The sequence below is a fragment of the Capronia epimyces genome (genome assembly GCF_000585565.1).
Source record: "Capronia epimyces CBS 606.96 chromosome Unknown aczIQ-supercont1.4, whole genome shotgun sequence".
Lineage (NCBI taxonomy): Eukaryota > Fungi > Ascomycota > Eurotiomycetes > Chaetothyriales > Herpotrichiellaceae > Capronia > Capronia epimyces.
Genome location: NW_006912907.1, coordinates 2,686,144 through 2,699,959, shown reverse-complemented (window position 1 = coordinate 2,699,959; position 13,816 = coordinate 2,686,144). Strand labels below are relative to the sequence as shown.

The following is a 13,816-nucleotide window of genomic DNA, read 5'->3' as shown; positions in this document are numbered from 1 at the left end:
AATTTTGATGACAATCGTCAAATGCTTTCCTGGCTTCATCTTTCGCGGTTGTTATTTGTACACCGCCGTGAGTCCCTCTGAAGACTACCTACCATCTTGATTGGAAAGTGCAACAAATGACTGTCCCAATTCCAGCGCGCCCTTTGACGGAAGAGACAGTTATCGTTACCGAGTAGGGCGTGGGTCGGATATTTCCAGCACTTCGTCCTTTTTTTTCATCGGAGGTCAGAGTCGGTCACGTGCGGACCCGAAAAGGGCCTTGTCACGTGCTAGTCATCTGACTACGGTTTTACGTCTATAAGAGCTGAGGCCACGTGAACTTGTCGTAAAAGCATCAGTCAGTGTGTGTGCTTCTATCCAGAGTTGGTCTTCGCGATGACAACTGGTGACTGCGTCAAAAGCTAAGGTGGTCGCGGTGGAGATGGACACCTTGAGCACGTCTCATTCCCGTCTCACCAGAAGTCTGGATAGTACGAGATAGTCCTCCTAAATCTAAAGTTCGCATAGCGTAGCTGTTTCGAAGTAACATATATCTGTAGATAGGCCGAGCTCTGGATAGACGTGATAGCACCCATCTCGGCGACACAATAGGAAGATGCTAATGCGTAAGTATTCCGTACCTGGATTGCACATCAAGTAAAAGAAAGGTTTTCCCGAATATCAGCCGGAGTTGAATATTGAGGAACTCGACGTTCCTTAACTCTTGCTGGCCCCAGTCTCCTATTACAACAGGATCGGTTCGCCCTTTCGCTTCTATATCCCGTCCGTTCGTTTCTTTTGTCGTCTTTGGATCAAGTCGCTCACTATGGCCGATCCGAAAGAATCCCAAGGCACGCCTAACACTGGCTCCGATTTCCTTCCCAGCGACTCCCTGACTGCGCGGTTCAAGAACTTCTATCGAATGGCCACTGGCAAAATGTCCCCGGAAGGACAGAAATTATACTGGGAGGATGCCGACCACCGCTACAGCGAGATTGACTGCAAACGCTGCGAGAAGCAACGAGACTATCTGCTTAAATTTTCGCCAGCAGTAAGGTACATGAACGAGAACATCAAAAAGCTGGGCGGGGATCTTGGACCACATAACATCCGGTGCCGGACTTGCAAGACCGGTCAGCTGGGAGGATTCGATCACAAGTATGGCATCATGATATGCGCGAACTGGGTAGAGAAACAGAGCATATTGGAAGACGTTTTGACTCATGAGATGGTCCATGCCTACGACCATCTACGGTTCAAAACGAATCTAAGCCCAGAGGACGACTTGCGACATGCTGCATGCTCAGAGGTGAGCTGGTCACGAACTACCGCAATGCAGCTTCATTCTGACAAGGTTCCAGATTAGAGCAAGCAATCTCAGCGGAGAATGTCGATGGTCCAACGAGTTCTTCCGAAATCGAGTCCTTTCCTTCACCAACCACCACCAGGATTGTGTTCGACGAAGAGCTATCCTGTCGGTTAGGTCGAGACCAAACTGCAAAGACGATGTCCATGCGGCCAAGGTTGTCAACGAGGTGTGGGACAGTTGTTTCAGAGATACAAGACCTTTCGATGAGATATATCGGTGACAGATGGTTTTGTGTTATGATTCTGCATTTCTAGCAAGGCGTTGGGGGCGCGTCCGCTGACCCAGCGAAGGCATGACATATTTGAAGACCAGACCAAAAACTCCATTCCCAATCCATAGTTCCCGCTTTTCCCGAACACCACTTCCATGAGTATCATGTTTAGTGTACAACAACGCTCCCGGCTGATTTAATCCTTCCATCGATTCAGGAATTTTTGCATTGCAGCGTCACTCGGCTGGCCAGCTGCGGCAACCTATTGAAATCAGCATAGTGTCCTGTACGGGTGGTTGTGGAGGCATACTGTCGCTTCTCTACTCGAGGTATGGAACGTCACCGTTGCTGTATGGGTAGTGGCGGCGTTTGGGGATCCAGCAATGGTCTTGTAGACCGTGTACGAACTCGATGGCCATTGGGGAGAAGCGTTCTTTGCTGTGATCTTGGTCTGGGCCTGGGGTGGCATTGGCGCGTAACGAATGCTCCCTGTCTGCAGGGTGTATGGAACGTCGTACTCTGAGGCTCCGTTGGCTGGGGCAGTGTCTTGTGTGTCTCCCGCTTGGGCAGCTTGAATATTGTTGACATCTGCCGGGCCAGCCGTACCAGTTACCGTTTTCAGACCCGCTTGTACTGCTGCCGGAAATGTTCCTGTCATGCTCCTCAGAGAAAACCGGTCCGAATAGTTGATGACAGTGCCACCTGTGGCTGCCGAAATGAACTTCAAGAAGTAGGCGTTTGTCACGTCAGCACCCAGGCCAGCGGTCAACGTGACGGTGACAGTATTTCCGTCGGCGAAGTCGCCATTCTGTACAAGTGTTGCCAGTTGGACCTAGTAGTATCAGCACCCGTGGCCTCTCGTCCAGGGCCTCCCCTTACAAAGTTCGTATCGGTGTTGCCACCTGCGCACAGAAAGACCTGGTAAGATGCCAGGTCTGCAATCTTTGGTGTCTTCCCTGAGTCCTTCCACTCGATGTCCAACGAAAGTCCAGAAATAGCATCCCCCGCAACGGGCCCGGTGACAAGGACATCGGCCAGGGCGAAGGACAGGAGTCCAGCGACCAGAAAGTAAACGCTCCGTAAAATCATTGTAAGAGACTGTAATTGTGTGTTGAGCGGGGCGAGACAGAAAGGAAACCAGAGGAAATCGGGCGTGAAACCAATTGTCGCAGGTAAGAAGTGAGGAAAGGGAACGAGGGTGTAGTCTGGCGAACGGGCGCAGTTGCTGAGATACATAACAAGGCGGCGGGAACCCCATGAAAGCCTAATTAATTGCCTGGCAGGCCATAAATAAATCCGCGGCGCTGCAGGAGACAGGCCCGCCGATCAATTCTGCCCAACTCCGCTCCGCCTCTATCGTTACGTAGAACTTAGAACTTGACTTGTCCGGCCGACCTTCACAGTCAAGAGCCAACAGCTCTTCAATCTGCTCACAACAATGGGCTGGTCGTCGCCGGACAGCTGGCTCACCAGGCTCTTCTCCGGCGACCCTCTGGTGATCTTGCTCGCCTTTCTGGTGGTGATAGCACTTCCGTCGCTCCTGCATCTCTACTTCTACACACAGTCGGCGCGTACCAAAGTCGTCCCAACCTTCTTACTTCTGGGTCCCAGTGGAGCAGGCAAGACTTCACTCGTGACTCTGGTGAGACGTCTTTTGAGTCTAGGATTAGACCATCACTAATGAGCCTAGTTGCAAAAACGGTCCTCCAATCCCGAAGACACAGAGCCCGCCCTCACTCGAACTTCGCAAGTACCATGGGGGGTCAGCTTACTACTCCCTGCCTCAGTGCCTCTGGGGTCGAATAAATACCGCTCGAGGAATGACGTGTCCTTGAAGGACAAGCATCCTACTCGATATGTTATGATAGACACACCAGGTCATGGCAAGTTGAGGACCGATCAAGCATTGTCGCAAATTAAGAATCCAGGGCTTCGCGGGGTGATCTTCGTTGTTGATGCCAGCGTCCTTGGCTCAAGCGATACATCCTTTTTGCGAGACACTGCCGGGTACCTCCATGACACGCTACTTGCGTTGCAGAGACAGAGGACTGGAAAGGCTTCAGGCAAGACAAAAACGAATATCCCAGTTCTAATTGCGGCAAACAAGCAGGATTTGTTCACGGCGTTGCCGACAGGCGCTGTAAGGGAGCGGCTTCAGGCAGAGATCGAAAGAGTGAGAGTTTCCAGAAGCAAAGGCCTCAGTACAGTTGGTCAGCAGCCAGACACAGATGCAGAAGAAGAGGTCCTCGGTGGTGGCGGGGAGGACAAATTCAGTTTCAAACTGATGGAAGACGAATACGGTATCAGCATTGACGTTGTCGGAGCAGCAGTGAAAGGTGACGAAGCAGGCAAGGGGGTACGGCGATGGGAAGAATGGATTGGTGGATGTCTGTGATCATCACTCGTCGATTTTGCATACATACGCTGCATCCGGCATTGTGTCAAGAAAATCCAAATCCATGATGGCGCATGCCTCTGTCCTCGTGCTTGATTTCACGAAAGATGCCTCGTTCTACGACATTCAGGTCGTAGCCTCGATCGGTATGATTGCCCGTCAATAGCTATTCTGGCTCGACAGCGGCTTTCCGACTTTTGCCCACCATGGAGTATTCAATGGCACCCGGCCGGCCTTTTGTGTGCGCCTGGACCTTGGAGGCATCGGTCCAGCTCTCCCTCATCCTGCCAGGATAATTGCATGCTTAGGCCGGAAAGGGCTTATCTCAGACAATTCCCTGGCTGAAAATGTCCTCGGAATTGCGATGCTGATATCTTGGATCATCTTGTCCATGGACGGGAACATCACCATACTGGTCTTGTTCTGTCGGCATTGTCCCCACGCCTTCCTTCAGATACAGCAGCAATCTATATGCACTATTGCCGTTCAAGTAGTACCGGTGAAGCTTTTTGCTTCTCAAAAAGCCCAGCCTTTCGTATAGCTTCATTGCTGCGGTATTTGTCTCCTCGGTCTCCAGGGCAATCTCGTCTGCATCTTTTTCTATCATCAAGTCGATCGCTTTGCTGACCAAAGTCGTAGCGATGCCTTTGCCGCGAAAGTTGTCTTTAGTAGCAAGCATCGCAATATACCCTCTTAAAGGGCCTCCCCGATGTGGTTCCAATTTGCATATTACCACGCCAGCCAGCTTGTTGTTGTCCGTTGTATCAACTGCCATAAAACACAGCTCCGCCCATTGGTAGAGAAAATATCTGTACACATAGATGCTGTAGGGTTCGGAGAGGTCTTTGGAAATCAATTCGCGGATCTGGGGCAGGTACTCGGATTCTTTCTCGAGAGAATATTGGAGGTAGCTTATGCCGGGAGGATGTGTTTGGAAATATGTACTTGGGGACTCAACCTTGCTCTGAGGGTTTGGGGCAAGTGAGGCATCGCTGCTCATTGTAATTGAGATCAAGCACTATTGTGTTGTCCAAATTGCCATTGTGCAAACGAAAGTCCATCAATAGTCCGAAGTTGGAGTGAGTTCTGGTTGTGCCTGAAGATCATTGCGACAGTAAATATTTCCCCGAGCCCCCGGGAAAGGCCTAAAGGCCCCTAAGCCCCTAAGGCCCCTAAGCCCCTAAAGTTATAATACTTAGTGCTCGGAGTGCACGGATATGACGAAAGCGCAACACCGCATGTGAAACTTCCCACATCTACGTAGCAATCCTGACGCTACCTTTCCGAAGGGTCCGTAGATGGCACGACGGGAGCCTCACCTGTTGTGAGCTGCTTCTCCATAGAGAAGGGCAAGGAGCAGGATGTCTGCCCTGCGTCGCCGAGTAGGCAACATCCTTCGAGATTCGCCGTCTCCCTCTCCCTCTCCCAGTCGAGATAGCACCCCTGATCCTAACGACAACATCAAGCTGGTGTCGGAAAAGAAGCTCGAGAAGCTCACAAAAGGCAAGAACAGCAAAAGGAGGACCTGGCTCGTTTTTGGACTTGGGGGCCTGCTCGGCTTGCTCCTAGCACTGGTGTTTGCGCAATCGCAAGATGTAATCAAGCTGGAAGGACTGTTGGAGATGAATCTGGATAGCTTGATGGATGCAATCCCTGCTGGGATCGTAAAAGATGTCAAAGATTTGTCCCAAGCCGAGCGGGAGGCCGTCAACTACGACTCTTTCGCGGTTGGGTTACACTTGCAATCGCAGGGTATCTCGGCGCAACACCCAGTCATCATGGTCCCCGGGGTGATCTCAACAGGGTTAGAATCCTGGTCTACAGGCGAAAAATCGAGACAATACTTTCGAAAGAGACTATGGGGTTCATGGTCAATGATGAGAGCACTTGTACTAGATCAGCCATTATGGAAAAAGCATATCATGTTGGATAAAGAGACGGGACTCGACCCTCCAGGAATCAAACTTCGAGCAGCCCAGGGTTTCGACGCTACTGACTTCTTCATCACTGGGTATTGGATATGGAACAAAATCCTGGAGAATCTCGCCACCATCGGGTACGATCCAACGAATTCGTTTACGGCCTCTTACGATTGGCGGCTTTCGTATGCCAACCTTGAGTACCGCGATCAATATTTCACCAGGCTGAAGAACTATATCGAGGTGGCCCATATGACTTCTGGCAAGAAGCCCGTCATAGTTTCACACTCGATGGGCGGTCAGGTCCTTTTCTATTTCATGAAATGGGTCGAGCACAAAGATCACGGGAAAGGAGGAGCTCGGTGGGTCAATGATCATATCGACTCTTGGATCAACATTTCTGGGTGTATGCTTGGAACGGCCAAGGACATTCCTGCTGTCTTGTCTGGTGAAATGAAGGACACGGCTCAGCTAAATGCGTTTGCTGTCTACGGTCTCGAAAAATTTCTGTCCAAGGAAGATCGTGCAGAACTGTTTCGAGCGATGCCAGGGATTTCCTCTATGTTGCCAAAGGGTGGCGAAGCTGTCTGGGGAAATAGCACCTGGGCGCCGGACGATCTAGCCTCCTCACAACAGAACACCAGTTATGGGCTCTTTATCTCTTTTCAACCGGATCAGAACTCCACCAAATTACCGAGCAAAAACTTGACAATGACGGAGACTTTTGAATATTTGATGAATAGCACGGAGCCGTGGTACCAGAAACAAATTAAGGGTTCATATTCCCATGGAGTGGCACATACAAAAGCAGAGGTCGAGAGAAATGAAGACAGACCTGAGACTTGGGTGAATCCACTGGAGGCCCGACTTCCGCTCGCACCTGACATGAAGATTTATTGTTTCTACGGCATCGGAAAGCCTACGGAAAGAGCCTACTTCTACAAGGAAAACGAGAACCTTGTGCACGGGACTGTCAACATCTCCATCGACACCTCTGTCACCTCGCCGAATGGCCGCTTACAGGAGATTGGCTCAGTCGATCATGGCGTGGTTTTCGGAGAAGGGGATGGGACGGTAAACCTGTTATCCACAGGATATATGTGCGCCAAAGGGTGGAAAAAGATCAAACGATACAATCCTGCAGGAACCAAAATCATTACGTATGAAATGCCGCACGAGCCAGACAGATTCAATCCTCGAGGCGGTCCTAACACTGGCGATCACGTTGATATTCTTGGGAGAAGTAGCCTGAATGACTTGATCCTACGGGTGGCCGGGGGGGAGGGAGATCAGATCGAGGAGAACTACCAGAGTCGCATCTGGGAGATCAGCGAGAGAGTTCAGATATCTGAAGAAGGATGAGGACCTGGCTGGAATGTGTAAACTTGTTGTGTCAATTTTCTGGGGGGGAGGGAAGGCGGGTTGCATCACAATGGTGTCGTTCTTGATCTTTGGCTTTTTTGCCCGTTTCGCAGAATCGCAGTATTGCACTGCGTCCACAGCGTGACAAGAGGATGCCGAGAAGATTGACTTCATTACTACATATATAGAGGTGACTGCCATGGAAAGTCATAACCAACCATAGAGAGGCAGTCTCGCAGACATGTTTTGTACATATTTATCTGGGTCTGGAAAGTTGCTGGTGTTGGAGGGAGCCCTTCAATTGTACACAAAGCCCGCCGAAGGGCATGAAGAGTCTCTTAAGAAGCACAACGCCTGGCGACCTGCTTTAACAACCTCTTGGTGAACGACCACGAGTACAGTGCGTACATAACGTCTTCACTAGAACTACGGCAACTACCTTACGTATGTGTAGTCTTGGGACAGCTTCTCGCCCACTGCGGATTTCCACTGGTGGCACCGCCAACCCCATTCCACACGAGCCAGCGCCCCTTGTCCCGCTTTTCTCCCCTCTGCTACCATTCCCCTTGCAAGTTCACATGCATGGCTGCAACTGTTCAGCTGAAGCCATCCCAGCGACGATCCCCGTCCAGGCCTCAAGGAGGAGAGTCAACTGTGGCTCATTATTATCTTCCATGTCTTTTCGACCTCCTGGTTCCCCAAATCCACTCCCTTCGAGTAACCTCTGATCAGGAATAGAGAGAAGCAGTCTCACAATCAGAAGCCGCATCAAAGAAAGTCGCACAAGCTTTGGCGGACTGGAAGCTGGGACTACACAAAGAACAGGTTATTGAGGGATCTGTACGGGTCTGGTGCCGGAGACTTCAAGTTCGCACTTTCGCCCCGCGCATCAATACGTGCATTAGGTGACCTGATTCGACCTGCGCCCTGCCTCAAGTCTTGGTGCACTTCCACTACATCGTCGCATACCTACGAACCGTCTATCTTCTTCAGACAGTCCCGCGCCGATACTCGCACTCTTACCGCCCCTCAGAAGATGGCGCCGGCCGGATCGATCATCCCGTTGATCATTCTCCTTGTTGTGGTCGCTGTTTTGGCGGCGGTTGGATTCGTGGCATACTCTGTGGCTCACGATGTGGGACACAAGACGAGAATCAAGTTAGAAAAGAAGAACGTATCGTTTAGCCGTGGAGGAATGAAAGTCGGTGTCAAAGAGAAAACGTTTGAGCAGCAGGAGGATGCGGCGCAGAGGTATATATCGCCCCTACCATTTGAGGGAACCGGAATGGACTCACTGACTGTTCTCCTCCCGCAGTGTGATAACTAAGATCTGGAACAACTCGTCATGGCCAGCATATAAATCGCGTCTGGGTTGGGGACAAACAAATCAATCCGCTAGCCCTCAATCCCAGCCGCCCTCGCAAAAGAAAGAACCGTGAGTTGGCCGTCCTCACCACGACGATCTCATCAAGGTGCTAATGGTCTATTCTAGGTCATCGCGACCTTCTTCGCACCAAACACCCACCGTTTCTCGCCATGGCTCGAGTCAGGCCAATCTCTCGACGACATCGTCCGCACAAGTCCATTGAAACTAGAATGCATCGAGCCAGAGCGTGAGGAACGCAGAGGAATACGTGGACATGCTGAACCGACATGAGTGGGCGAGATGGGTGGTCATTGTGACCAATTATGACCATAGATAGACCTTTGATGATCTTTCTTTTCGAGGGTACACGTACGCTACGGTTGAGACGAAACCGATCTAGGAACTTTTGCGCTCCGGTCCGCAAGCTGAAGCGGAACACTGCAGCAGGAAATGGTCAGTGCTGGAACGGATCTATAGATAATGATCAGGTTTCAGTTCTGGATCGATCCAAAAAGGATTGAATGTCCCAGCAACTATCGATAAATTTTATCTGGAACTGGCTCGTGTCCTGTCAACAATGGCTGCCCTGCAGCATTGGGCGACGGTAGCTACCTAGGTAGGTATCCGTACTCCGTATGTATACCGAGTAGAGAGCTTTCTGGTTTGCAGCAGTCACGTTGATTCAGCAGCAAGTTGATGATTGATGAACAGTTCCCTTGACCACGACACACCCAAGAGTTGCAGGCTAGCTGGGAAAAGATCATCCAATCATCCTGGGCAGCGGCCTCGTCCACCTTCTGATTTCCAGTTACCTGTGACCTCGGTTTCGCACTCTTGTTCCTAGTTTCCTTCGTATATTTTGACTGGTTCGGCTTCGACGGGAAGCCAAGCCTCAATCTGCAACCTTTATGCACAAAATAAGCTTGCATTTAGCATGTTTGGGCCTCACGTGCCTTTGACAGGAAGTCGATGACAGAGGAACAGAACACGAGAGCCGAATTTTGTCGATCGAACAAGCCAGGCCGTTGGCGCTCGGTCTCGCGCGTTGGAGTCCGAGAAGAGACAACGATGTGGAGCAGATTGCGCTACGAAAGGGGAAAGGGGACCACGGACTCGTTGCCCCGTAAGACATGGGATGGGAAATTGAAGGGGTGAGGAAGAAACATTCAAACCCGGACAAGGGGACAAGGAAACAGCACAACTAAGAGAAAATCATAGTGATACACACAAAGACTGGTCACTTTGTACGAGATGGAGAAGGTTGAAATTGCTGGCAATCATAGAGTCAGCATCGCTTGATTTGCTATGTGTAATAGTAGCAGCGGTATATCCAGTGCCAAGTGGTAATTCGGTGGAGGAACGGGCCATCAGTCCAGAGTATGTGTAGGTAGGTAGGTAGGTAAGGTAATTATGCTCATCGATCAACATAATGCACAATCTAGGCAACTATAGGGAAGGACCCTGCCCCTCGTGAACAGCCTAGAGACTCTACGAGGCTGGTGCCCAAAGAACGGCTTCAACGGCACAGCATCAGCCCTTCATAATAATGCTTTATGTCTTTCTCGCACAGTCGTCGGCGATATTGCTCCAATATGTACCTACTCCAGGTCATTGTTATTGTTTGTAGGCGCGGGCTTCTGCACATCTGCATCACGAACCATGTGAGCAGGAAACCTAATGCATGAGCCCTCAGGCTGGTTGGTGGTGGTGACGTTGGACCACTGTAACTGAGAGAATTTTTCTGTCTCGGCGATGCACCATTGAAGCTGAAGTTGAGGACGGATATGACTTAATAAAATTATTCTCCAGGGGTGACTCGAGGCGACGGCATGAGTGGATCGGGGCCCGGCCCCCTAACAAAGACTCTTTAGGCCGTCCGACAAGCCCGGAGCTCGCCCCAGACTTGGGGCCAGTTATAGCTTGCGATTCATTGATTAAGAGGCGGCCGAAGCTTGGAGGGGCCTGGATCCCTGAGGATCGAGTAATACCTACTAGGGACCTGGTAGTGACCTATTATCCCACTGTATCGATTGTGACTAGTATTGACCTGTCGCCCCCTCCGGCTAGTCCTTCTGGACGGATAGTCGCTAACTCACAGCTCGGCTTCATCGGTTCGTCCGTGGGGATCAGGCATCTCTTTTTGCTCCTCTCATACCTACAGGCTACCGCAGGCCTAAAGCCCCCCAATTCGACTGCACTTCTTCGCCGCTTCTTCGCCGTCCACCTGTGGCTGCTATCCATCCGCCGACTTCCACATCCGGCCGTTCCTCTACCACTACCTCTTCTGCTCACCTAACTTCACGCAAACAGCTCTTCTCATTTTCCGACCTTCTTCCCTTCCCCTCCTATCTTCTCTTCCTCATCTTTATCCGTGGAACTTCGGCATCAGTACAACCACCAACCTCGCCGCCTCTGCCCTCCGTCTCCTCCTCCTCCCTCCTCCTGTCTTCCTCGCCACCTTGGTCTCGGGATCGATTCCATACCTGCCAAATCCGCGACTAATTCTTGCGCAACTGTTCCCACACCGACAAACAATCCGACACGTGCCATGCAGGCGTCACTTCCGTCCTGGAAGGACGCTGCGGTGTACAAGAAACAGATGCAGATGCCATGGCGGTCCATACAACTTTTGGTGCCTCACAGGTTACGGCGCAAGCTACGGTCAAAGCTACGGAATCGACAATCACCTGCTTCATCCATCTCAGCCCTCCAAACCTCGTTCTCGCCGTCTGACACGCTACGCTCTCTGCAAAATCACAAATGGACGCTCTATGACGGACAATGGCTGTTTCTTGCAGTCATCGGGATTTTCTCGTTGAGCATTATCGAGTCGCCCGGCCCTCTGGTCAAAATGACTGTTGCTACACTCCTCCTCGCCTCCCTGATATTCCCTATTACGAGACAATTCTTCCGCCCGTTTATGCCTATAGCTGCATACTTGATCTGGTTCTACTCCTGCCGGTGAGTTCGCTTTGGGGTGGGACAAAGAAGGCTGTCGAAGAAACTAATCCTGGGTCCAAACAGGTTCATACCCGCCGAATGGAGGCCTCCTATTTGGGTCAAAGTCCTCCCTGCCCTCGAGAACATCCTCTACGGCGCCAACCTGAGCAACATTCTTTCCGCGCACAAGAACACGGCTTTGGATCTACTAGCCTGGTTTCCGTACGGCCTTGGCCACTTTGGCGCTCCCTTTGTGTGCTCGGCAATCATGTTCATCTGGGGACCACCGACAACGGTCACGGTGTTTGGATTCTCTTTCGGCTATATGAATCTCATAGGGGTCATCACTCAAGTCCTGCTTCCTTGTGCCGCGCCATGGTATGAGAACATGTATGGGCTGGCTCCTGCCAACTATTCAATGAAGGGCTCGCCAGCCGGCCTGGCGCGTATCGATGCTTGGCTTGGCTTTGACATGTATACATCAGGCTTCACAGCATCTCCCATGGTATTTGGGGCGTTTCCGTCCCTCCACGCGGCTACCTCGACTCTGGAAGCACTGTTCATGAGCCACGTCTTCCCGAAACTCACCCCCCTATTCGCAATCTACGCCATGTGGCTATGGTGGGCAACCATGTACCTATCACATCACTATGCCGTCGATCTGGTTGCTGGTAGCATGCTGGCGGGCGTCATCTTCTACTTCGCCAAGGCTCGATTCCTTCCGCGTCTCCAGCCGGACAAGCGATATCGATGGGACTACGACTACATCGAGGTCGGTGAATCTCACAATGACTACGGTTACAATCTGGCCGGCCTGGCCGATACTCGGCCGGACAGCGATGAATGGACGATCGGCTCCTCGTCTTCAATCTCCTCGGGTTCACTGAGTCCAATCGAGGAGAGTCAGAATATCTGGACTGGAGCGTATTCAAACCACGAAAGATGAGTTCTGATCTGCGACGTCCTCCATCTGGACCCCTGCCGCTTTCCACCTCTCAATCTTTGATTGAGTCTCAGCATCCTTGATAAAGGCGCTTTCTGCTCGACCAATGTGACGCTTTACGGACGAAACTTGCATATGAGCGACCCTTTGATTTTGTAAATAGACGAGGCAAACTACGTTTGTGATAATCAACAGCGACCGGCCTGATGCATCTTATCCCCAGCTCCTGACGAAACCGACCGCTGGCCTGGTCCATACTTTCATCACGCAGGCGACTAAGAACGTCGATTCGAAGGGTCGGTGAGCGGATAAATCTACTGGAAATTTTTTCTGTGGTACAGTCGTTTCCTTCCCAGACCGGTTGGTTCTGGATTTGGCCTTACAGCAGCAACACCTTTACAGCGGAGTTATTGGCCTGCGTTTAGGCCTCATTTTACTTTCTCGCTGCACCCGGAATAGGGGGGGTTTTTTTTGGAGTGGATTTGTGTTGGAAGGATTTTTTGGCCATTGAGCGTCTACCGTTTCCCGTCTGGCTGGAACCATTACATTCGCTTGCTTGTGTACAACAATATCGACATGGTTACGACCGACACGCCATTCGCTTGTGTAAACATGAACTGGAACGGACGAAGGTGTTTCTTTTCAATCTGTCTGTGTTCCAGTTTCAGGAGAAGGAGGGTGAAATGGGAGAGAGAGGGACTGCCTGGTTCTGGGTCGATTCAGGCAACCAGTCAGCATGCAGATTGGAACGCCTCAGAAGCTTCTGTGAGAAGCACACATTTCCATCGGGGTGGTGGAGAAAGGCGTTTCAAGTTGCAGCCCGACATGCCAGGTCCATCCTTGTCTGACCCCAGGTCGCAGCCTCGACTCAGCCAACCTCCAACGGAGACACACATTTTAACAGCTACTAGAATCCAATTGGATCAACATTCATGAACGGACTAGCATTGTCACATGTGGGCAGTGGCGGGCGCTTATGCTGTGAGACGTGGGATTGTGTGACGGAAGCAGGACAGCTGTTCGACAAGGCTGGTGCGATCCATGAGGCCATTTACGAGCGGTGGGATAGGGCTTTTCCACACTACAATGGTCACAGAAGACAAGAGGCAGGGTTGAGAGAGATGCATGGTTCGTTGGACTGAACTGTACCTGACTGCACCGACCTGAACTGGTCGGTCTGGGAGGGCTCAACCCGATGCTGACTCAAATAATATCATAATATTAATGGAGTTTCTGAAGCATGACGCATACATGATAATTCGTGATCATGTTTGTCGAGTGGTATGTGTGGTATGAGAGCGCTATTGTAGAGACACTGAATTAATATATGAA

General features: G+C 51.1%; 7 protein-coding genes across 7 annotated transcripts; 5 read left to right on the top strand and 2 right to left on the bottom strand.

Moving 5' to 3' along the window:
• Positions 1-805: 805 nt before the first annotated feature.
• Positions 806-1,568, top strand: A1O3_05612 (uncharacterized protein; the record flags this gene model as incomplete). The annotated part of the gene is made up of 2 exons (XM_007735732.1): positions 806-1,288; positions 1,341-1,568. The coding sequence occupies 2 exons, from the start codon at positions 806-808 to the stop codon at positions 1,566-1,568; spliced, it is 711 nt and encodes a 236-aa protein (XP_007733922.1).
• Positions 1,569-1,755: 187 nt separating this feature from the next.
• A1O3_05611 (uncharacterized protein) lies at positions 1,756-2,648 on the bottom strand (the record flags this gene model as incomplete). The annotated part of the gene is made up of 3 exons (XM_007735731.1): positions 1,756-1,821; positions 1,870-2,391; positions 2,439-2,648. The coding sequence occupies 3 exons, from the start codon at positions 2,646-2,648 to the stop codon at positions 1,756-1,758; spliced, it is 798 nt and encodes a 265-aa protein (XP_007733921.1).
• Positions 2,649-2,997: 349 nt separating this feature from the next.
• Positions 2,998-3,954, top strand: A1O3_05610 (uncharacterized protein; the record flags this gene model as incomplete). Its single annotated transcript, XM_007735730.1, has 2 exons — positions 2,998-3,201; positions 3,250-3,954. The coding sequence occupies 2 exons, from the start codon at positions 2,998-3,000 to the stop codon at positions 3,952-3,954; spliced, it is 909 nt and encodes a 302-aa protein (XP_007733920.1).
• Positions 3,955-4,279: 325 nt separating this feature from the next.
• Positions 4,280-4,954, bottom strand: A1O3_05609 (ribosomal-protein-alanine N-acetyltransferase; the record flags this gene model as incomplete). The annotated part of the gene is made up of 1 exon (XM_007735729.1): positions 4,280-4,954. The coding sequence occupies one exon, from the start codon at positions 4,952-4,954 to the stop codon at positions 4,280-4,282; it is 675 nt and encodes a 224-aa protein (XP_007733919.1).
• A 361-nt stretch (positions 4,955-5,315) lies between these two features.
• On the top strand, positions 5,316-7,235 carry A1O3_05608 (phospholipid:diacylglycerol acyltransferase; the record flags this gene model as incomplete). The annotated part of the gene is made up of 1 exon (XM_007735728.1): positions 5,316-7,235. The coding sequence occupies one exon, from the start codon at positions 5,316-5,318 to the stop codon at positions 7,233-7,235; it is 1,920 nt and encodes a 639-aa protein (XP_007733918.1).
• A 1,036-nt stretch (positions 7,236-8,271) lies between these two features.
• A1O3_05607 (uncharacterized protein) lies at positions 8,272-8,824 on the top strand (the record flags this gene model as incomplete). The annotated part of the gene is made up of 3 exons (XM_007735727.1): positions 8,272-8,486; positions 8,551-8,670; positions 8,728-8,824. 3 exons carry the CDS (start codon positions 8,272-8,274, stop codon positions 8,822-8,824), a joined length of 432 nt encoding a protein of 143 aa, XP_007733917.1.
• Positions 8,825-11,149: 2,325 nt separating this feature from the next.
• Positions 11,150-12,487, top strand: A1O3_05606 (uncharacterized protein; the record flags this gene model as incomplete). The annotated part of the gene is made up of 2 exons (XM_007735726.1): positions 11,150-11,562; positions 11,626-12,487. The coding sequence occupies 2 exons, from the start codon at positions 11,150-11,152 to the stop codon at positions 12,485-12,487; spliced, it is 1,275 nt and encodes a 424-aa protein (XP_007733916.1).
• Between the last annotated feature and the right edge of the window lie 1,329 nt (positions 12,488-13,816).